The following is a 23,510-nucleotide window of genomic DNA, read 5'->3' as shown; positions in this document are numbered from 1 at the left end:
AAAAAACTCCAGCTATTCTCTGTCTCATATCATCTACTAAGAGGCGATCTCTGCTTGACTTATAAAGCCATGTCTGACCCAGCTCTGTTAGAAATGCTCATGTAAAGAAATCCCAATCCCTCCACTCCACACGCTCCAGAGACCTCAACCTCATTACCACAATCAACAGAACATGCTGGAAGGACCCATGCTCTTGTGTAGACTTCCCATACATGTCAAGCAGAGCACTTCACTAGCCCTCTTCAAACGAAATCTTGATGAGTGGATGAGTAACAGAAAGTTCACCCCAGGGATCACTCAAGTGGCTGTACTTGATAGAGGCACTGGGAACTAACAATGGACGATACAATGCCAGGGCAGTTCTATGGGCTAGGCTTGCAAAGGCCCCAGGGCCATTAGCCTAGTGCACACCTATGAACCTATATATGATGTAATGTCTGTGAGCATCTTTAATAGGTTCTTGGGTGGGTGTGTATTCTCTGCCTTTCAGAGTTTTTTTTATTTTCAGCATAATCCCTTCCTCTTGGATGTCTTTGTACCTGTACTGATGCAGTGTGATATAATGTGTTGGCTATATGTTTTATGTCCTCAGAAAATGGCGGTTCTTTTTCACCACTTCCACAGTTCTGATCTTGATCCTTGCTTTCACTTGTCAAGTCCTGTTTTCTCATGTTTCTCATCTCATGAACAGTAAGTCACTGTGTGGTTATTAAGTTATCAGTCAAGATCCACAATGGAATTGGCTGTGCTGTGTTGAGGAAGAAGATAACTGCCATGTCACAGGTTTCTTGAAGGAAGTACTTCAGGCATCACTCATGTCCAAGAAGGGAAAAGTTGTTGGCCTCCTTCATGAAAATGGCAGTTACTGAGAGTTCTTGATGTGTAGACAAGTAAGAGAGGACTCCTTACAGCATCAGGCTTGAGTAGGGCATTGGCACAAGGGTTGGCATTCAGAGACTGAAAGGGATATATTCACACCTATTGACAGTGCTATATATGGAGTGCAGAATTTAACTGATCTCTGCTCTTTCATTAAACAAATTAAGAGTTTCTGCTGTAACCAGAGAAGTAATGTATTAACTGTAACCACCCACAGAGGGGAAGCAGAACATATTTGCTGGAAGTGTTTTGTGCGAGTCTTGTAAATATTTTTACTCAAGTGGTTCTGCCTAGTTTCCTACATATTAAATTGAACTAGAAACATTCTAGTTATAATGTGATTTCACATGTTATGTTGTGGAAATATATAAAAATGGCAAATTCAGCAGAGGACATTAGAACTTTTCCCACTGTTAAGCAGTCGTTGGTTTATTATCTTCCTTGATCATTTTGTTGAAAACTAATAGTGTTGAGTCTTGTTTAAACATGGGGTTTCCATCATCTGAATGGGTACAATGATTTATGTTGTAAGTAATGCTTGAAAAAGCAGTTTTTGAATAAGGTAATTGCAGGTTTTGTTGAGAAGGCCGCGGTGGTACAGCGGTAGAGTTGTTGCCTCACAGCAAGAGGTTCTCCTGTTCAATTCTCAACTGGAGTGCCTTCTGTGTGGAGTCTGCATGTCCTCCCCGAGATCGCGTGGACTCCGATGGGCGTGCCTTCGCTGAAGGTTAAGCGTCGGACTGGCAACTCGGCACCCTAAAAATCTACTGCCAATCCTTAGCAGACCGGAGTTCCTCTGTGGCGACCCCTAACCGGGAAAAGCCAAAAAGACAAACAACAATTGCAGATTTTGTTGAATTATAATCGTGTTTTATCTCAGCTCAACTTTATCTCAAATACTTTGAATTTATGTCTCTAATGGTCAGGGATGCTGAGATCAGGGGTTTGGAGCACCATCAGCTCAAATGCTAAGCATTTAAGCTTGTCCTATCTAAACTCTGGAACTGATGGACTGGTGTCTCTTGTTTCCATGGCAACAACAAATTCTGCTAGCTCAGGTTCCATTCCTGTCCCATAATGCATCTCTTTCCATTGATTGTCCTGATTTCATTTCAAACCATGAGAGCTACAGTGATTTTCACTTAACTTGAGAATTTTAAGAGGAAATTGTCATTTTTGAGGGAGAGAATTGCTTTTTCTACATTTTTTCATTCTCCAGGATATATTAGCAGTTAGCTGTAGACTTTAGCAGATGTCCTTCTATTCTGCTGTTGCAGTATTCTTTACATGAGGTGGGGGGCGATTGCCTGCCAAGCGACCCAATGTTGGCCAATTTACAAAAGTCTTAGGTACTTAGGGTGCATGATATGTCTTGCGTAGACTGCTGACGTAGGCCATGCACATGCACCATTATCAGAACTTCTTTACCGCCAGACAGAACGCACTTCCCATACCAATAGTCTGACCGCCGATGAATCTTTTACTCAGATAAGTGGCCCGTTAGGGAATCCAAGGCAGATCAGAAATCTTGCTGGTGATTCCCTTTTGGCCAAGATAGCATTAGTTCCCTTACTTCTGCATTTAGCCAAGGGCATTTATCAAAATTTACCCCACAGAGTGGACCTATTCACATAGCACAAGGGCACCCTCATTCATCCCCACTTGTCAATGCTACAAATGACACTGTGGGTGATAAGGGCCCTCATTCCTTTTAAGATACCTTTTCTCAGAGGACCTTCTAAAGGTACTGCTTGAGGCCAAGAAACCCAACACAAGGAAATCTTATTTATCCAAATGGAAAAGATTTTCAATCTGGTGTTCACATTTTTGGACCCACTAACAGTGGATGCCCCCACAGTCCTGTCATACCTGTGTGAGTTGCTGGAGTAACTTATTCTTCAGTGAAAGTACATTTGTCAGCTCTGTCTGCCTCTCTCACTCCCTTTGACCCCAAGGTTTGAGGCCAAAACATTTCTGAAAGGTGTCCTACACATGAGATCTCCTAGGAGACCAGTGCCTCCTCCCTGGGATCTTAATTTTGTTTTGGAAAATGCCCCCTGCCCCCTTTGAGCCAGCAGCTTCTGCTTCTTTAAAATTCTGCTCCTGGAAAATTATCTTGCTTCTGGCGATCCTTCAGCTGGAAGGCTTTCTGAATTACAAGCCCTTATAGCATTCCCTTCTTTTCTAGTCTTCCGTAAAGATGAGGTTTCCTTCCACACCAACCCCTCCTTTATGCCTGAGGTGGGCAATGAGCTATCATTAAACCAAGCAATCCACCTTCCCACCTTTTTCCCTTCCTGCCAAACCTTGACAGAAAGGGTCCTGCATATTCCAGACATGCACAGGTAGCTTAGGTTGTACCTGGATAAAACCAGGACTACCAGGAAAACTAACCAGCTGTTAATCTTCTACCTTAGAGCCCTAAGGCTGCCGATCTCCAAGCAGACTATCTCTTCTTGGATCTCTAAAGCTATCACCTTTTGTTACGAACATACGAACACCATGCAAAGAGTCTCACCTCTCCAGTGAGGGCTCAGTCCACCAGAGCCATGACTTCCTCTGGTGTCTTTTTCAAAGGATTGGACACCAACTCCATTTTGGAGGCTACTACATGGTCTTCAGTTCATACTTTCACCAAACATTACAAACTGGACAACATTTCCAAGTCCAAGGTGGGGTTCGCTAGGGCCATTCCCCATGGCTGCCTGGAAAGTTCCTCTGCCCCTTCCTCCTCCCTCTCCTCCTCATGAGCTTTTGCACTCTCCTTCAGAATATAAAGACATAGATAACGTTAGATTTCCTCCTCTTCTCTTTTCCAGTATTCTATCCCACCCTCCATCCCCCTGCATTTGTTGTTTCTTGGATTTACAAAAAAAAAACGCACTCCATAGCAGAAATGATAGAAAAAAGCTTTACTGGTGCATCTGGTACCTCTGCTTTCGCCTTCAAGAAATATTCTTACACTCAAACAGCTTAAGCTTTATACACCGTATAATTGAATAATCTGTTGCACGTTATTGGATGCATATAAATACATAAAAAAGACATTACAAAGAGAAAGTACATAGTATATAATAAATATGAAATATACTTCCTACCTACTACATAAATACTTCCCAAAAACCTATATCAATGTGAACATATACTAATACAGAGAAATAACTACAAAAAGCATGACCAACTCCAACATATGTATTCTGATGTTATGTAGTAATTATTTAAAAAAAGTTTAACTAACATTCAAATTAATGTCTAAATTTAATCCCTTAGGATATAAAGTGCCATAATTAATAATGCTTTTGGTTTCCATTTGAACCAGCTCATGATTCTTCTTAACACCCCCGCCACCCCCCCCCCCCACCAAAAAAAAAAAAAAACTTCAGGACTTTAATATGATTGCAAACATCTCTCATCTGAATTTAGTTTGTGAAAAAGAAACCATTCCAGAAGATTACAATTCAGTCCATCCTACTGTACTTGCAGGCAGGAGTCTGTATTTGCTGTTTGAATATCCCAAATGTTTACCTGCATATCAAATTAGCAGGATCATCCAGAAGATTTTCTACTTTCCTGTGAGAGCCAGTCATTACCAGTTTAAAGCTCTGCCCTTTGGTATCACAAAAGCCCCCTGGGCATTCAGAAGATGCAGGTTTCCAGTCCCAGGTTGCTTCTAGGGGTAAAAATATTCCCAAATCTAGGCAGCTGTCTTTATCACTGCATCTACAGCGTAAAAGCTCATGCTGGCATGACATTTGCTACAGCTGTGGCTTTCCTTAAGGATCGTAGACAGCCTAGCAAATTCATAATTGGAACCCTCTCAATTCCTGACATTCACTGACTTCCAGTCAGACACAGTAAACTAGCAAACCAGGTTACCTCCAGAAAAATGTACTGCAATAATGCATGCTGTACTGGATTTGTCACAAGCCCAAAACCCAGTGCAGCTGCAGTTGTCAGAATGCTAGGCTATTTGCCAGCTTACATCTAGACTGTTCTGTATGCCAGAGTGCACATCTGAGTTCTACAGTAGACACTCAAAGTCCATTGGAGTTGAGCTACGCAGTTGGTGACGCAGCCTTAAGACATTCAAGGAGTTTTCTGAAGCACCTGTTAAAAAAATGGAAAATTTAATTTCAGGGACAATTTTGGTTCTTTGCGCTTTGGCCATGTCCATGAAGAAAACACCTTCTTGTACCATAGCTCTCTCTCCTGCTGTCTCTCGTCCATCTAGTAAGTCTCTCCCGGACATTTAGTCCCTCTGATCAACTGCATGGTTTCTCCACTTACACTTGTGGCCAGGGACCCTACTCTTCCAACACAAATTGTAGCCTAACTTACAGCCTAAGACCCCCAACTGGAAAGATCTGTTAAAAGCAAGTGGATAAAATTCCCACTCTGGGCTGTTAGACAACACATTGATTCCCTTTCTGTCTTAGTTTCTCAAGTATGGTCTTCATTATTTTTTCAAGCAGGAGATAAGTTATTCATCTGTTAAGGCTCATTTACTTGCAGTTTCACTTGTATCATCAAGAATTATCTTTGTCATCCCAAGCTTCTCACAAGTTGGAGATAGCTTTTTTAGCATAATCTCACTCCATGGCAATATTGTGTCAGGCAAGCTGAGCAGGACCAGGATAGAGCCTCTTGAATGGAAACTGAATTAGGGTCTTCCAGGTATTGAGTCATCTGTGGGGAACACCTCATATAAAGCTGTTTACCTCCATTCACAGCAATCCGTTGGCAAAATTCTGCTCCAGGACTCCGTGCAAGAAATCCTGGAAAACATATGCATTCTGCTTTCCTTTTTTTTGACATCAATTTTCCATTATATGTTTTTCCACCCTTTCCACTGATATCCACAGTCATTCTGAAGATTCAGAAGGACTTTCTAAAGATCATTGTGGTGACTTCCTTCTTGCCCAGGCAGTAGTGGTTGTCCCTTCTTTGGGAAATGGGCAAGGGCAGTTTCTACATGTTTCCTCACAGACTGAAGCTTACTCATACAAGACAGGTGTTTTATACATCCCAGTTCCAAACATCTTCAACTAACTGCTTGGATGATAGTTTCTTAATACCTTGTAGGCCCCTATTTTTGATGATATGCAGCAGGTATTAAAGGAGGCAAGAAAACCGGCTAGTAGGTAATCCTGTATTAACAAATCTAAAATATTTGGTGCCAAGAAAAGAGCCAGGACACTTCTTAGGCTAGTATTTGTGTTGTGTTGTTTGTGTGAGTTATTGTCCTTTGCCTTTTTCATAGTGACCTGTCATAGTTCATCAAACATTTCATTGTGTCTACCCTTGGATCTTCCCCTTCCAGTTCATTCCCATGTGAGCAAATCCACCCTAATGGTTACAGCATACTAAGACTAGACCGACTAAACAAGAAAGGAGGTGGTATAGCTATAATATTTAAACAGCATCTAAACATCCAGATTCTGAACTCATCAGCTCCCCAAATTACCAATGAAGAAATAATATGTACCAACCTGAAAATAAACCAAAATAAAACCATTAACATAATAGGATGCTATTTCCCACCTGGCCAAAATATCCCTCCACTAGAAAACCTCCTCAGCTGGACTACCCACCATCTCCCTCAAGAGACCATAATTTAGGTGACTTCAATATTGATTGGCAATCCTGTTGCGGCAACCATCCAACCCAGCATCTAAACCTTCATGGCTTCACCCAACTACTCCAGTCACCAACCAGAATAAATAAAATCTCCAACAAGCACACTACCCTGGATTGGATACTAGTCAACAAGATTCCCCAGTCCAATATAGCAGGCTGTCTGTCAGATAGCCTCAGTGATCATTCCCCAGCATTCCTACTCAAAAAACACCTATACCAAGTTAAACCTGTCATCTACCGTCAAATACATAAAAAACTACACTTTAACCCAGTCACATTCATCTCATCCCTCAAAGAATGTAACTGGCACCCTCTAAATTACCTCAGCCTAGATGACGCAGTCCAGTATTTCAATACTACCTTCCTAAGCATCCTAAATAACCATGCCCCCATAAGACTTACCAGAACCAAAGCCCAACCCTCCCCATGGCTACAGAAAACCACTAGGTCAGAAATGAAAAACCGAGATAAAGCCTGGGAACACTGGCGCAAAACCAAAACCCGCTCAGCTAGACAGAAATTCATAGAACTACACAATAGAGTCAAAAAGCTAATAAAGGTGGACAAAATCCAATACTACCAGTCTGCCCTCAACTCTTCCCAACACAATCCCAAACAATTCTGGACCTTCATAAACTCCATCCTCCACCCAGGGAAAAATCAATACCCCTACACCTAACATTCCTCACTCCTCAGAAAATATTGCTACCTCTTTCAACACACACTTCACACAAACCGTACCATCACTAGCTAGACAACACAACCCCCCTCCCCTACACCCCACACCTTCACCTAGTAATCTCCCCACACTCTTCTCATTTTCTCCCATTCCTACCTCCAACATAAGAAAACTCTTAACTAAACTTAAACCCTCAAAATTAGCAGTAGACAACCTCGCAAGTGAATTCCTACAAATTGCAGTTGACGCCCTAGCCTACCCAGTATCCATCTTGATTAACTGATCTCTGTCAGAATGCTACATCCCCACACTATGGAAAATATCACACATCATTCCCCTTCACAAAGGCGGCCCCTCCACAGAACTAACCAACTACCTCCCCATATCAATTCTATCTCCACTCTCCAAAATACTAAAGAGACTCATTCACTCTCAAATCTCAGACTACCTCCTTACCAACAACCTCCTTTCTAATACTCAACATGGTTTCCAACCAAACCATAGCACCACCACTGCCTTACTCTCTTTTACTAACACTATCCTTCACCATAAAAACAATCGCCATCTCTCCTCTGCTACTTTCCTAGACCTATCTAAAGCATTTGACATGGTCCCACACAAACAACTCCTCTCTGTACTCAATAACCTATCCATCCTTTTTCTCAATCAGTCACCAACTGGTTTCAAAGTTACCTGTCTGACCGCCAGCAATCTGTTGTATAGCAAAATGACATATCTCCCCAACTACCTGTCTCTATTGGTGTTCCCCAAGGATCCGTCCTTGGACCCCTACTTTTCTCTGTTTTCACCAATAATCTAGCCTCTGCCACCAAACATGGCAAATTCATACAATATGCATATGACTTAACCATCATCTGCTCAGCCCAGTCCCTACCTGAAACTGCAAAAGGTCACACAGGATGTCTTTTCCTCTGTTGAAACTTGGCTATCCGATGCCCAGTTAATACTCAATCCAAACAAAACTAAACTCCTCATCTTTAAACCCACCAAATATACTCAAAACAACTCTTGACTTTAACATCACAGCAAAAGACAACACCACTATCCACCCAACAGATCACACCAAATTGCTAGGAGTCAAAATAGACAACAGTCTCAAATTTGACATTCACATATCCATGACCATAAACAAAGTCCACCAAAAACTAGGAGCCTTATACAGAAATAAGCAACTCCTCACCAAAGTAGCTAGGATTTCAGTTGCAAATTCGCACCTTCTCTCCACCCTACTTTATGCCTCTCCAATATATACCAACCTAAGGCAATGTGGTCTAAATAAATTCGAGACCTGCTACAACAAAATCGCCAAATTCGCCACCGGGGCATCCTACCACAGTCACCACTGTCTCTCACTTATTGAACTAGGCTGGCTAGAACTCCCTCACCTCCTTCAATGGTATCAACTCGCACTCACCCACAAACTGGTTAACCATCCTCTAAAGGTCCCATCCCTCCAGTATCTACCCCATCCCTCTCTCACTACCAGACCACTACGATCCAGCAACAAAACTCAATTACAGGTTACTATGTGAGCCAGTAACACTGCTGGAGAAGCACTATTCTCCAGCGCTATAGCCAAATTATGGAACCCCCCCCCCCACAATAACCTCTCTACCATCATGCACCCACTTCAAAGCTTTACTTAAAGCGCACCTAAAAACATGCTGGCTATGCCCTTGTAACTCTCCCCTCTAACTTCTCCCACTCCATCTACCCTGTACCTCTCTTCCACCCCACAAACTGCCTTTGATTACAGCAAGCTCTGATACTTCCATGCCATATCTACTTATTATATGGCAGTAACGTCTTATTGTAACAATTGTTAATATCTGCTATGACTTTGTGGATAGAACAGATGCTAGTTATCTACTGAATGTACTATGTTCTTCATCTGTAACTATGTTTGTAATATTTTAATTGCTAGGATTCTTCATCTGTAACTATGTCTGTAATATTTTAATTTGTGGAGCTTTTCTCCCCGGGCCTCCACTGAAAATGAACCTGCATCCAGTCGGACATTTCCGGTCAACAAATGTAAATAAATAAATAATAAATAAGGGGATACTTACCAAGCCTTGTATAAAGCAGGTGACTTATCCTAACTTTGTTTTAGAAAAATTGACTCCTGTTCCATTTGACACAGTTCATCAGTGTCAATTGAAATATTTAACATGGAAAACATTTTTTTTAATTGCTCTGTCTTCTGCAAGAATATATGACTTGCAGGCTCTCATGGTAGATCAAGCTTGTCTCATTTTCCACAAAGATAAAGTTTTCGTAAGAACTAATCCTTCCTTTATGCCTTAAATGGTCGTAGAGTTTGAGCCAAGTTATCCATCTCCCTGCCTTTTTTCCAGAGCCTAAAAATAAGGGAGAAAGAATTCTGCACACACTAGTTGTGCATAGACAACTCTGATATTATCTTGACAGAACGTAAAATTTCAGAAACTTTAATCAGTTATTCCTTTCTTATGATGTAGACTGTCTCCAAATAATTCTTGTGTTATTACCTTTTGTTATACCCACTACAGTAAGGTAGTTCCAGGCAGGGTCAACACTTAACTCTGCCAGAGCATTGGCTTTATCTCTGGATTTTTGGGAAGGGTTGAATTTTAGAAGTGTTCTAAAAGGAACAAACCAGTACTGAAAACAACACTAACTGAAGCAAAAATAACACTTGGTTTCCGAAGAAAAAGGAATACTGTCTAAAACAATATTCACTTTAATTAAGTATCCGTAAAACAAACTTTGATTAAATATCCGTAAATTGAACTTTGATAAGCGCTGTTGTCCACATTGGTGAACTTTGAGATAAAAATCAAAGTACAAATAATAAGTTTAAATACCTGCAGACCACAATGATTGTTTAAAGCAGCCAGCATCCACTTACCCTATTCATTCTTAATGATACCTACTCAAACTGTAGTACATAATTAATGCAATATATTCATTTGAATTAAAACTTTCTGAAATCTGTACTAATTCATAAATAATCCATTGTATTATAAGAAATTTCACCTTTTTAACATTTTTACATCCTACTAAAATTATCCTAACTTATATTGACAGTACCTCCACCAAATATCCTGCAAAGAATTTTACCAACAATCCTATGTTACCTTCTAAGATTTTGATATCTGAACCTTCTAATCAGTCTACTAAAATAAAAGTATGTAAACATATGTATGTAAATATTATTAAAAAGTCTTTCAAATATCAAAACTTATAAAAAAAGTAATAGTTTTATTATATTATTTTAAAAGTAATTAATTTACATGCTTTAATGTATATTTAATTAACACACACAAAGTAACTTAAATATATTTAATTCCAAACATATACTTGGCTATTCATCTAGCTAAGGCTTTTAATTTCAATATACAAGAAACAGAAATGGACCCCCCCCCCTACAGTCCATATTAACAATATTTATTTATTTAATTTTATTTGCAGTTTAACTGGGAGAGTCCATTGGGCCAAATTGAGCCCTTTTTCAGTGGAGGCCCGGAGAGGAAAGCTCCATGTGAAAACATATACAAAGCTACAGACAAAACAATTAAAAAGACAATGTTTTAAAAAATAGTACAGTGTATAATTGCTTATGAAGTTTACAGAGTATAATGACTGCAAAAATGCGGGTGTTAATAAAACAGTTTAGGTTAAGATAGCAGTAATGCTTTATGTAAGTTAAGTCATCGGAAAAAGAAATAGTGAGAGTTAAGAGTTGAGAGAAAGTGAGAAAGGGGCAGGTGAGTTAGGGTGAGGAGGAGAGTACAAGATGGACTACTGAAAAGTGGAGTGTAGTGTGAGAAGTAGAAGGTGAGGTGTATAGGTTAGGAGGGGTGGGAGCAGGAGCATTCCCATTTGGAAGAGAGGTAAGAGTGCAGCAAGCTTTTGAAGGTAGAGGGGGATTGTGTAGTTTGAATGTGGGGAGGAAGGGAGTTCCATTTCCGTGCTAGGGAGTAAGATAATAGGAGTTGGCCAGAAGTGCGCAATGGTTTGTATACTTTGAGAAGGTTTTGATTGTTAGATTTGAGGGATGTGTCAGGAAGATGCATAGTGAAGTTAGTAGATAGAGAGGGGCAGTGCGAGGGTTTGAAAATGAGTTTGTGGGCATTGGAGGTTTGAATATAAAAGAGATGGTGGGGAAGCTCTAGCCAGTTTAAATAGTGTAGAGAGTTGAAGTGATGTGAAGATGATTTGGCACCTGTGGCAAACTTTGCAATTTTATTGTAGCAGGATGCCAGTTTAGCTTTAAGGGAGGCTTGGAGATTGGTAAGGATGGGAGCACCATACATGAGAGGGTGAGAGGACAGGTTGTGGAGAGAGTAAGCTTAAAGGGGGGGGGGTCAGAAAGCGACTGTGATGGTAAAGCATACTGTGATTTTTTTTATGCTAATTTGAAGGTGTATATCAAACTTGAGTTGTTCATCAATAATGACTCCGAGAAGCTTGGTGTGGGAGACAATTTCAATTGGAGTCCTATTAAGACTTGTTATGATGGAGTTTTTATCTATTTTGGAGTTTTTTGTACGGGTGAATATCATAATTTTGGATTTGGATGGATTAAGAGCTAGATTACTATTAAGCATCCAAACCTTAGTACTAGAAAAGGCTGTCTGAGTAGCTTGCAGGAGGGAGGGGAGAGATGCACCAGAGCAGATGATAGTCGAGTTGTCAGCATATTGGGCGAGTTTAGTATTGGGATGCAAAGATAGAAATTGTTTATAAAGATGTTGAAAAGTAAAGGACCCAGTATTGAACCTTGAGGAACACCTGTGAGGATGTCTAAATAAGAGGAGGTAGAGTTCTTCCATTTAACAGACTGTTGCCTATTTGAAAGGTAGCTTGAAGAAGCAGTTAATGGTTAAAGGAGAAGAGATTAAGGTTAGAGATCTTGTCTAATAGTAAGGAGTGGGAGATAGTGTCAAAGGCCTTGGATAAGTCTAAGAAAAGGGAGGATACTATATTACGGGAGTCATGTTCCTGGTTTATATTGTCAAGGACTGAAAGACGGCAGTGTTGGTACTGTGGCCTGGTCTAAAGCCATGTTGTGTTAGTGTTAGAAGATGGTTGTCTAGAAGGTGAGGTAATAGCCGAAGGTGAATGCATTTTTCAAGTATTTTAGAGATAGGGGAGAATATGGCTATGGGGCGGAAATTGGATATGTCAGTGTTATTACCTTCTTTGTGTAGAGGAATGATGAAGTTCTTTTTCCAGAGGAGAGGCACGTAGAATTCTTGGATACATAGGATTCTTGGATGTACCAGTTAATTAATATCCTGATAGGGAGAGCAATGCCGTCAGCCGCTAGTTTAAGGTGTTGGGAGGGTAAGTTATCAGGGGCATTAGAACAGGGTTTTAGTTTGTAAAGAAGATTTTTTATGTTGGTGGGGATAGGTTTAAGAGAGAAAAGAGGCGGAGAGTAGCAGTTGTGGTGTGGGGAGATGATTGTGAGGGAGGAGACAAGGGTGAAAGAGATGTAGTAATTGTGGTGCGGGGAGAGGATTGTGAGGGAGGAGACGAAGGTGGAGGAGATGGGTTTTGGGGAAAGGATGAGGTTAGCTTGGTTATTGAGTTTATAAAGAAAGAGTTAAAGTTGGAGGCAATGAGTTAGTCAGGTGCATTGGGGTCAGGGCAAAGACTGTCTTTTGTACCAGGATTTAGGAGGGTGGAGATACTGCTCCCAAATTTTTTGGGGTTAGTCTTATGATTGTTTTGGAGCTGACAGTAACAAGATTTTCGATCAGATGCAATTTTTTTTTTTTTTACATTTGTTAACCGGGAAAGTCCGACTTGGAACAAAGCCAATTTTCAGCGGAGGCCCAGGGGGAAATGCTCCAGATGCATGTCTTCGTAACGTGGGAGGAAACCCACACGAACGCAGGGAGGACATGCAGACTCGACACAGAAGGCACCCAAACCGAGAATCGAACCGGAGAACCTCTTGCTGTGAGGCAACAATGCTACCGCTGCACCACTGCACCGTCTACATTTACTAAATTTCTAAGTTTGAATTCTGTAAGAGAGATTGTAGTAGATGTCTGGTGCGGTTTCCATAGTTTATCTCGGGTATGCATGAGCTTAATGGTATCTTTAGTAAGCCGTAGAGCTGTTTTGGACTTTACACTTTTAGTTCTTTGGGGGGGGGGGGCAGAGCTGTTGAGTATGTTATTGAAGGAGGAGTTAAAATATGCAACAACATCATCTAGAGGAAGGGTTTTCAGGGGGTTTATTTGTTTTAGGGTGCTGAAGAAGGTTTGAGCATTGAAGTTAGTAAGGGTGCAGGTGGAGATATAGTTATGCTGAAGGTGTAGGGGTTTGGCAGAGCGGAGTGTGAATGCAGGTAAATGATCACTAAATGAGTCAGGGAGAGTTCCACTATCAGTGATGTTGTTGGGATGGGAAACTAGTATCCAGTCGAGGCTAGAGCCTGAGGAGATATCTTTTTTGGGATAGGCTGGAGAGTTAACTAATTGGGAGAAACCATATAGGTTTATGGTATGGGGTGAAGAGACTGAGCGGATGGTTTCTCAGTTGATGTTAACATCTCCTAGAATAATTGATTCATTGGAAATATTAGATGAAAGCCAGGAAACGATATCTATGAGAATTGGGCTATTACCTGGTGGCATGTAAAGGGCAACTATCAGTATGTTTTTATGATTATTAATCTTTAGGAGGGCAGGGTTAGTTTAGCCGTAGAAAATGGAGGTATGGGGTTGGTGTGGGGGTTGACTGTGAGGGAAGAGGAGAAAAGTATGGCAACTCCACCTCCTTTTTTATGAGTTCTGTCATTTCTAATGATTTTATAGTTGGGAGGGGTGATTTCAGAGTCTTTTATGTGGGGCTTGAGCTAAGTGTCGGAGATGGTTAGGATATTGGGGTGGTAGTGGGAGAGCCAAGCATGGAAGTTTGGTATCTTGTTACAGAGGCTTTGGCATTAATGGTGGCAAATAGGACAGATTTAGAGAGGGAGAATAGTGGGGATGGGGAGAGTTGGAATTTGGATGGGTTGGAGATCCAGGATTGGGGTGAATATCATCTGAGGGAAGGATAAAGATTTGTTTGAGTATGAGGGACAGGCATAGGAGAGGATTGTTGTAGTTTTGGTGGGGGGTAGAGGAGATAGTTGGGTAGGGGGTATGGTAGAAAAACATCACTTGGGGGTGGAAGAGGTTTTAGAGGTCACAAAGTGCATTTTGTGCAAGAGGAGAGGGTGGTGTTGATGTGGTATAGGTAGGGGGAGATGTAAGCAGAGTAGAGGGGCTCTTGTTTGTGGAAAGAGAAGGTGATGTGGTATGGAGTGGAGTAGGTAAAATATGGGAGATAAGTGAGCTGGAGAAGAAGGCAGAGGAGGGTTAGAAAAAGTTAAGTGTAGTGGTGTAAGAGAGGGGTTTTGCATGTTAGTATGAAAGTTATTGTGAGGGTAGATAAAAATAGTAAGGGAGGTGTAGTAATGATTAGTAGAGAGAGGTGTGTAGCTTTAAAGATTAAAGGGATGGAGGGGCCTATGTTAAACTTGAGTATGCTGAGAGGGAATGCATTGGTGGGGAGAGATAGGAGTGTGGGGAGGGAGGATGTGTTGGGATTGGTTGGAATGAGGAGTGAGTGTGACTGTATGGCTATAAATATAGAGGTACTGGGGCGGGGTGGGGAATGGGGGCAGGGTAGGGGAGCAGAGTGAGCCTGAGCAAAGCGGGGTAGAACCAGATCTGAGACTGGTAAAACAGTGGAGAGGAGGTCCACAGAAAACTATCAGTTCAGGTAAGTAGTTATACAATGTATCTAAAAGTTCAGCCAACAGGCTAATCTCCTCACTTAATACTGTATGTACTACTCCCTCTGGACTCGCAATTAAATGACCCTTGCAACTTATACCCCACTTCATGTGTATTAAAGGAGTTAGCATAGCCACCAATATTATATTTACAAAAGTGGCAAAATCCACATTTCTTCATTCCTCCACTAATATTACCCTTTCTCCTGGGTCCCCTTTCTAACATATTCTTCAAATTCCAGGCCCTGCGATAAACTATCACTGGTTGACCCCTCCCCCCCACCAAAATGTTTGTCCTAACTAGGTTATCATCCATCCTTAGAGACCAATTCTTATACAAAATCCATTCTAAAGTGTTATACTCATTATTGTATGTTGTAATGAAAATTGTCTTAAACCTATTTTATTTCTCCCTCACAAATTGTTGGGAGCCAAATTCTCTTTGTGGCAGGTCTGTATCAGATTGGCTTTCGGGAGGAACATTCTTCTACTATAACTTCTTTCATGAAGAATTGGGCTAAAATGTCTAGTATCCCTTTTTAACCTGACCTTAGTTACCAATTCATCCAAAAGTCCCCTTGGGGTAACCCTTATTTTCGAACATGCTCACTAATGTGGCACGTTCATCTAAATGTTCATCCAGTGAAACCATCCTGGATGCTGTACTGTAACCAACTGGCCTTTAACCACAGATCTCTTCTGATGGTATGGATGTGAACTAGTAAAATGAAGCAGGCTATTTGTTAGGAAATGTTCTTTCCTAATAATTTTTAGATTTATATCCGTTAAGCAGATACTTCTCAAAAAAAAAAACATCTAAGCAGAATGTTTTTTCCAAATCCAGTTCATATGTAAAAGATAAGAAATGGTTGTACAACCAATATATTGGATAAATTTGTCAATTTTGTTCGTGGTCCTCTTCCAGATGATACATATATCATCCAAAAAGCGTACATACAAATGAAATTAGTTATAAAAATCACTTCCCTCCAAACATTTATGCTCCCAGTAGGCTATGACCATATTAGCAAACACGGGCCCACACAGGGAGCCCATGGCAACCCCACTTTTTTGCGAATAATACCTCCAAAGTTTATATAATTCTTGCTTAACATTAAATCAAATAACTCCTTAAATAAATTAATTTGTTCTTGAGGACTACTTTCATATGCAAAAATTCAGTTACCCATTGTATGCCTAATTTCTCGGGAATTACACTGTAAAGATATTTTAAGTCAGTGGTAATTAAAACATCTCCTGGGTCAAATACCAATCCATTCACCTTTTCTAAAAAAAAAAAAAAAAAAAACTTTAGGAGTCCTTACAAATTTGCTTCTCACTTTCAAACAACTTCTTTAATTGCCTATCAAAGAATTTTGCACAGGCCAAGGTGAATTCCTTCCATCCACCATGGGCTGCATCAGTGGGTTTTCTAAGCTTATATGAAGCTTAAGAACCCCAAAAGTGATTGGAGTAACTGGTGCAGACAAACTGAAATAATTAAAAAAGTTCAATATCAATTGATGCTCTATAAATAAATCCTTAAACTGTTGGTAAATCCTCCAACAGGCCCCATTCATTTCACTTAAAGTAACTGAATCATAAGCATCAGTATCCTGAATCTTGACTATATTTTATTATTGTAATCTTGTAATATACAGTAATACAGCCCCACCCCCTTTATCCAGTTTGATTATTAATTTTCTAATATCCAATTCCACGTACCCTTTCAAATGTTTGAACCACTGGATGAAGAGGTGGGTTGTAAGTACTAGCAGTTCTGAATTCTTTCTTCATCAAGGGATCCCCTTTGAAACAGAGATTAAAATTAAACTTTTTAAGATGCATCTTTAAGTCCGGTGATATGGTCACCGTGTTTGGTTTAGAAGCAGGCACAAATGTCATCCCCCTAGCTAGTACATTGGTTACTGAAACATCAGTAGGGGTGTTAGAGTAATTGTAAGCTTTGAAGTCCTTTTTTTATTATGTACTATAACACATTTACTTAAATTAAACTCAAGGTTCATGTTTACTGGAGAATTGTCTTCAAGTAACATTGTTTGTGTTTCTGGTATGCCCTGCATCGCTGGTTTGAAAATTGTGGGGCCCTCCTAGAGGTGTAAAAGAAATCCTGTGGTTCCTATTCATTGTTATATGCTGGTCTGTTTCTTTTCCCCTTAATCCCTTCTGATCTTCTAAGGGGCGGGTATTTGCTAAAATCTGCTACCGGGATGTTTTCAATAGCCATAGCAGGTATATCTTCATAATTGCTTTGGGCTAGAGGCGGGTTCACTGGTACTTGTGAATTATTATTATAATTCACTGACTGCTTATTAGATACTTGGTTCCTTCTGCCCCAAATTTGGGACGTTGGTGGTTTAGGATAAGCAGTCCCATTGGCATAGTTTATGTCCCTCTGCAGTTTCCTCATTTTACCTGCCTTCAGTCGGTTCATATGATGATCAGTACTGTCAAAAATATGCCAAGGTTCATACTTAAATTGGTCATACTTATTATCTCGTTTTATAGCATTGTCCAAGCTTAATAACTCCACCCCTAATTTCGCAATGTTGGCTGCATTATATTTTATCAAAAGCTCAAGGAATTCACATCCATGTTGGTCAAACAAATTTAATAAATCCTGATCTAGTGGTGAATTTTCAGTCATCCCTGTTGGACATTGCCATATTCGTAAACCTTTCGACACTAAATTATTCTTTATACATTCACAAAATAGGCTTTCTCCAACTGTAACTTCATATATTTAAGAAATATTTAGTCAAATTCATTCAATTTTCTATCACTAGAAGAAGAAAGTGAATGGACAGAATACTCCAAATTGAAGTCAAATCCCTTTTGCAGCCAGTCACCCAGGACCGGAACATCACCTGATATCAGGTAATACCTCACTGACCCACTCATCATGTTAATGTTTCCACTCATGGATAGCTGCTCGTGTTGAAGGGCCGGAACACCCCTCTGGTTATAGTGATACTTCCCCAATCCCTGTTCATTATCACAGTGGTTAACATTTTCCAAATCATTATTGTGGGACAAAAGTCAAAGTTTGATTTATGGATATTTAATCAAAGTTCGATTTATGGATATTTAATAAAAGTGAATATTGTTTTATACAATATTCCTTTTTCTTCGGCATCCAAGTGGTATTTGTGCTTCAGTTAGTGTTCTATAAGGAGCAACTTTGTCCTCTGCACTTACCTTTACAAAGCACTACAAACCAAATTCCTCGTCAAAATCTGGAACAGGCTTTGCTAGGAGCATTTGACAGGAGTTTCTTGACCCTCATCCTTCCACCTTCCAGTTAAGTTAAGCTGTGGTAGTCTGCACATAGCCGAGGCTTCTGAAACAGTGGTAAAATGGTTAACATAGTACAGTTGTGTAAGCAAACTTACCATAACAGTTTATTAACTGATCATGGCTGTAGTAGCCACTCACTCCGTAACCCCTTATTTTTGTGCGTTTTTGTTGCCAGGGTGAAAAATGTATTTTTAGTTTCCTAGCATTGACCTCTTCAGGGCTCTCTCTCTCTCTCTCTGTTCTTTTGGGTACGTGGAAGGTGGTCTTAGGCTTGGGAAGCTGTCCAGCTGTTATATTCTATGCTTGATATAAATAAGATTGTATTTGCAACATCATCATTTGAACGTCTACTGTTATGGTAAATATACTGACACAACTGTACTTTCCCGAAAGGAGTACATCATCTTGAATTCACCATGAGATCAAAGCTGTAGGAACAGATGAGATGCCAGGTAGGTGTTGGTGCTGCAAGTTTTGTTCTAACACAAATACATTGAAATAGGCATTGTATGGGTGAAAGTATTTTACCAGTCACAGCCAAACACAAATGAACTGGAAGAAATTATAGTAAAAAAACAAAAGAATGTTTCTTGAGTTAAAATAAAAAGGATAGATGGTATAACTTGTGAACCTTTTTTTACTTTGTTATTATTGGATTTGGTGATTCTAGATCAAGACATGGAAGTGGCACACGTTCTCGTCGGAAGTCAGCAGAATCTCATTCTCGTGAAGTCAGAAAGACAAGGTACCAAAATTCTGATCTTTGTTCTAGAATTTTAAAAAAGTGTTTTAATTACATTAATTTTTATGCAATATGTATGATGATTTAAGTCAGAGATAACAGCTAAGTTTTTGTTTCAGTGATTAGTAATGTATCTTGTTAAACTCAAAATTGGTAAAATTAAATGGCTACTAGGCTAGGGGACATTTCATTTATTGTGGAAGAACTTACCCCCCCCTTTTTAAACTTACTGGCTATGCTGGACTGGTCTAAAATTCCTTTTTTAGAAAACTCTATGATAACCATTACTTCTGACGATTAAGTTTCAGTATTACTAGCTTGATCACCCAAACTTCCTTACATCATTTATGATGAGGACACTGTCACTAAGAACCAACCCAAGCTTTATGCCCAAAGTTGCAACACTGTCGAAGTTAAATCAGTCCGTCTTACAGTGTTTTTTTTTTCCTGGTCATTTTAACAGAGATAAATATTAGCTTCATTGTGTTGATGTAAACAGACAACTCAGATTTTTGCCTACATTGAACAAAAGGTTTCAAAATGAATAGCCAGTTGTTACTTTTTTCCATTATGAAAAAGGTCACAAAGTGGCACTGTCAAAATGGATATCTGGCTACATTACTTTTCACTCTTCATCTAGTAACAAGTCCCTGCCTTCCAAACCAAAATTACACTCAAGGCACATGTTGCGTCTACAGTTTCATCTGGAATTTGTCCTTGGAAAACATTTGCTTTCCTTCCATATGGTCTGCCTGTTTGGTAAACATTATGGTTAAGATATTATGCGTAGCTTGGCTCTCCTTTGCAGCCTCCATCCTCACAGTTTTTTTTTTTTTTTTGTCTTACTATCTCCCAAGACATGCTATGAAAGCTGCCAGCTTAGCTAGATAGAATTTTGTAAATTATTCTATGTCCTTGTAAATATTAATATGATCCACGGGCTTGTTTGACAAATGTAAGAAAACTGTGTATGTTCTGAGCTTCAAAAATGTAACAACAGTGCACCCTGCTGGAAGAAAGCTGATAAGTATAGGATTTTATGACTGTGTTTGATCTCAAGCTCGGAGACAGGCTATTTGAGCTAGAAATTCTTTCTGTTGTGCTAAGACAGAGATAATTACTAGGTTTTACATGTTCCACAATAAACAGGACATGCTGGAGGGATAGATTCCCGTCCCAAAGACTTCCTATACTCTGGAACAAGCTACCCATCTATGTCAAGCAAAGTTCTTCATTAGCACTCTTCAAGAAAATTCTTGATGAGTGGATGGAAAATAGGAAATACACCCTAGGGATCACTTCTGTGTCTCTGCTGGACAGTGGCACAGGAAAATAACTTTCTTGGGTGGCGTAAGCTATGGTACCTTGCTGGCTAGGCTTACGTAGGCCCTTGGGCTGATAGCCTAGTACCTACCTATGAACCTGTGTAAAGCGTCTTTTATTACTGTGGCTTTCTGGCAGGTGCAGATTAAAGAAATGTTAAATTTTTAGTTCTGTTAGCCTGGGAATTAAATCGGAGAAGAGACAAGAATGATGTAATCTAAAATGACTCAGCAGTACTGTGTGTTATCAGTTTTATTTTACATTTGTTGACCGGGATAGTCCAACTAGATGCATGTCCATTTTCAGCAGAGGCCCGGGGAGAAAAGCTCCAAGGGTAAGCAGATACAGCATTACATAATACCAGCATTACATATTACAAACAGACTATTTACAGAGATTACATAAGTAGGCAAGTTAAACAAGTTACATTTAATCCTGAGCACAAGTCAGGATTAAATTAAATTACACAGTAAACTGGTTAACAGATTTTTACACATTCTAAAGAGAGTTAGCCAGGCTTGATACATTGACATAACCAGTTAAGTGACAAATGTTGTTTGAGTCTAGTTTTAAATTGACCTAAGGTGGAAAGTAAGGTAATATCAGCTGGAAGAGAGTTCCAGGATCTACTTACAGAGTTTGCAGAGAGAGAATCACCGGCTGTGTTATTAATTTTGCTAGTCTGAATTAGTTTGTTAGAGGATCGAAGCGGTCTAGGATTGTTATAGGGGGTGATAATGTTTTTAAGTGCAGGAGTATTGTCCGGATTATAGAGGATTTTATAAGCCATAATCAGTTGGTTATACTGGATTAGGCTGGGTAGTTCAAGCCACCCAAGCTGATTTAGATTGATGCAATGATGTGTCCTAAAAGGCAGCCCAGTGGCAAACCTGGCAATGTGGTTGTAGCAAATTGAGAGTTTGTTAAGGACAGTCTTGTTTAAATTCGAGAGTAGAGGGATGCATACAGAAGGGTTGAAAGAAGGTGAGAGCGAGCTATGGCAATTTTAGCTGGAGGGGTTAGGAAGGCTTTTATTCTGTAAAGTGACCCTTGTTTTTTATTGATGGTTTTGATAGTTTGGTTAACATGTAGGTCAAATTTTAGATTATTGTCTATGATGACACCTAATAGTTTTGTAGATGGGTCAGGGGAGATTATTGTGCCATCATTTGATTTTATGGTAAAGGTGAAAGCGGTAGACCTACGTGTTGGTGAAAATAACAGCATTTTAGTTTTTTTGGGATTTAGGATCAGACGATGTTCAGAAAGCCAGTTTTCTATTGTATTAAACGTGGTCCGGGTAGCTGACCATAACTCTACTGGAGATGTGGCTGAGCAAATCAGAGTAGAGTCATCAGCATATTGGATACAACTGACTTTTGGGATGACAGTATAAAGGTCGTTAATGAAGATGGAGAACAGCAAGGGTCCTAGTATAGAGCCTTGTGGTACTCCAAGGGTGTTCGGTAGAAGGTTAGAGAGGTTGTTCTGCCAGAGGGCAGCCTGCTGTTGACCATTCAGGTTGGATTGAAACCATTGGATGGCTCCAGTATCTAGACAGAATGTTTGCAGGGTGTGGATTAAAAGTTGGTGATTAACCGTATCGAATGCCTTGGAAAGATCCAAAAAGAGGGCTGAGGATATATAATTATTGTTGCGATTATGGTTTATAGTGTTGGTAAAGGCTAGGAGGGCTGAAGTAGTGCTGTGATGAGGATGGAAGCCATGCTGAGTGTCTGCCATAAGGCAATTCTGGATTAGGTGGTGCATGAGTTGTCTATGAATACATTTTTCCATAATCTTTGAAGTGGAGAGTATAGCTATTGGCCTATAATTGGAAAATTCAGTAGAGCTGCCTCCTTTGTGAAGTGGGATTACATAGGATATTTTCCAGATGGTGGGAATTTTGGCTTCTACTATGGTTCGATTGATTAGTATTGAGATGGGGTAAGCAATAGCATCAGCTGATTTTTGTAGGTACTCGGCAGGGAGTTGATCAGCAGAAAGTGTAGTGGGTTTTAATTTTTTGATCAAGGTACGGATAAGTGAAGTGGCGACTGGTTGGAAGCTGAACGCGAGTAGGTTTCTAGGGGTGCTACTTTCAGGACAAGGGGAGCTAGGAGGTAGTTGGCTAGCTAGAGCTTGAATTGTCTCAGTAAAGAATTGGTTAAAACTATCAGAAACATCTTCAGGGGTTTTATCAATAGTAGCAGTAGGGATTGGGGTAGAAGTTTGTCCACAATGTTGTAGATTATTTAAACCTGCCCAAAACTTCTGAGAGTTATTTTGATTTACTGTCTGTAAATTACAGTGGTATTGTTTTTTGTCTTGTAAAATAGATTTTTTTGGTTTCATTCCTGGATTGCCTGTATTTAATGTGATCTTGAGGGTCTTTAGAAGAACGCCATAAAGCCCATGCTTTGTTTCTAAGGGTAATTTTCTGAACCTGAACACATCACCTCACCAGTACTTTGCCTTTGCTCTGTAAGTAGAATTTAGAACAGTGATTTCTCTTAGAAATAGATATAGCTGTTTTCTATATTTATGTGAGACTATCCTACTATGTTGTTTTAAAGTATTTCCTGTGATTTCTGACCTCTCTAGTGTCACTCTGCCGAGTAAATAAGTATTGTCTTGTGTGTTTATTATTTATTATTAAATATTTTTAAACCTTTTAACTGTGGCTGTTTTGTGTAGAGGTAATTTAAGATCTCAGAGTACTTGCATGTATTTGGTGATGCTATATAAGCCACTCCAATAGCCTTAGTCCTGGGTTACACTTACTATTTGGATGAAAGTAATAGCACACAGTGGAATTGGTCACCCTTTGGGAAGGGCCTTATAGTAGCTGATAAGTAGTGGTTGATGGCAGTGATTTCTACTGTATAGTCTGGGCAGGAGGGGGTGTAGTTGGAGAACCTGTGCCAGCCTTCCGTAGAGTGTCTGTGTTTGTATATAATTCATATCTCAAAGTGTGTGTGTCAGCTACTTGGCCAAGGCCACGAAGCACTGGTTGGACAGGGAGGGTGCTGAAGGTTTGGTTTAGGCCTGACCACTCAGCTGAGATCTGTGCCCTATAGCTGTGCCAGTGGGGAGTCTTATTGGGGTTCTGGAGAGAAGGGGAGAAATCA

The 23,510-nt window shown here is 40.0% G+C and overlaps 1 protein-coding gene across 1 annotated transcript in view; it reads left to right on the top strand.

Annotated features, from left to right (window-relative positions):
• LOC122797817 (msx2-interacting protein-like) overlaps nt 1–23,510 on the top strand; it is a 1,498,925-nt gene that overhangs the window by 869,620 nt on the left and 605,795 nt on the right. Inside the window, exon 10 of the mRNA XM_044066339.1 lies at nt 18,985–19,059. Coding sequence (XP_043922274.1) covers nt 18,985–19,059 — 75 coding nt within the window. The remainder of the gene's footprint in view (nt 1–18,984; nt 19,060–23,510) is intronic.

The sequence above is a fragment of the Protopterus annectens genome, chromosome 3.part1 (genome assembly GCF_019279795.1).
Source record: "Protopterus annectens isolate FY-2018-M chromosome 3.part1, PAN1.0, whole genome shotgun sequence".
Lineage (NCBI taxonomy): Eukaryota > Metazoa > Chordata > Ceratodontiformes > Protopteridae > Protopterus > Protopterus annectens.
The sequence above is the reverse complement of the archived record's forward strand: the minus strand, read 5'-3'. Positions and strand labels throughout refer to the sequence as shown.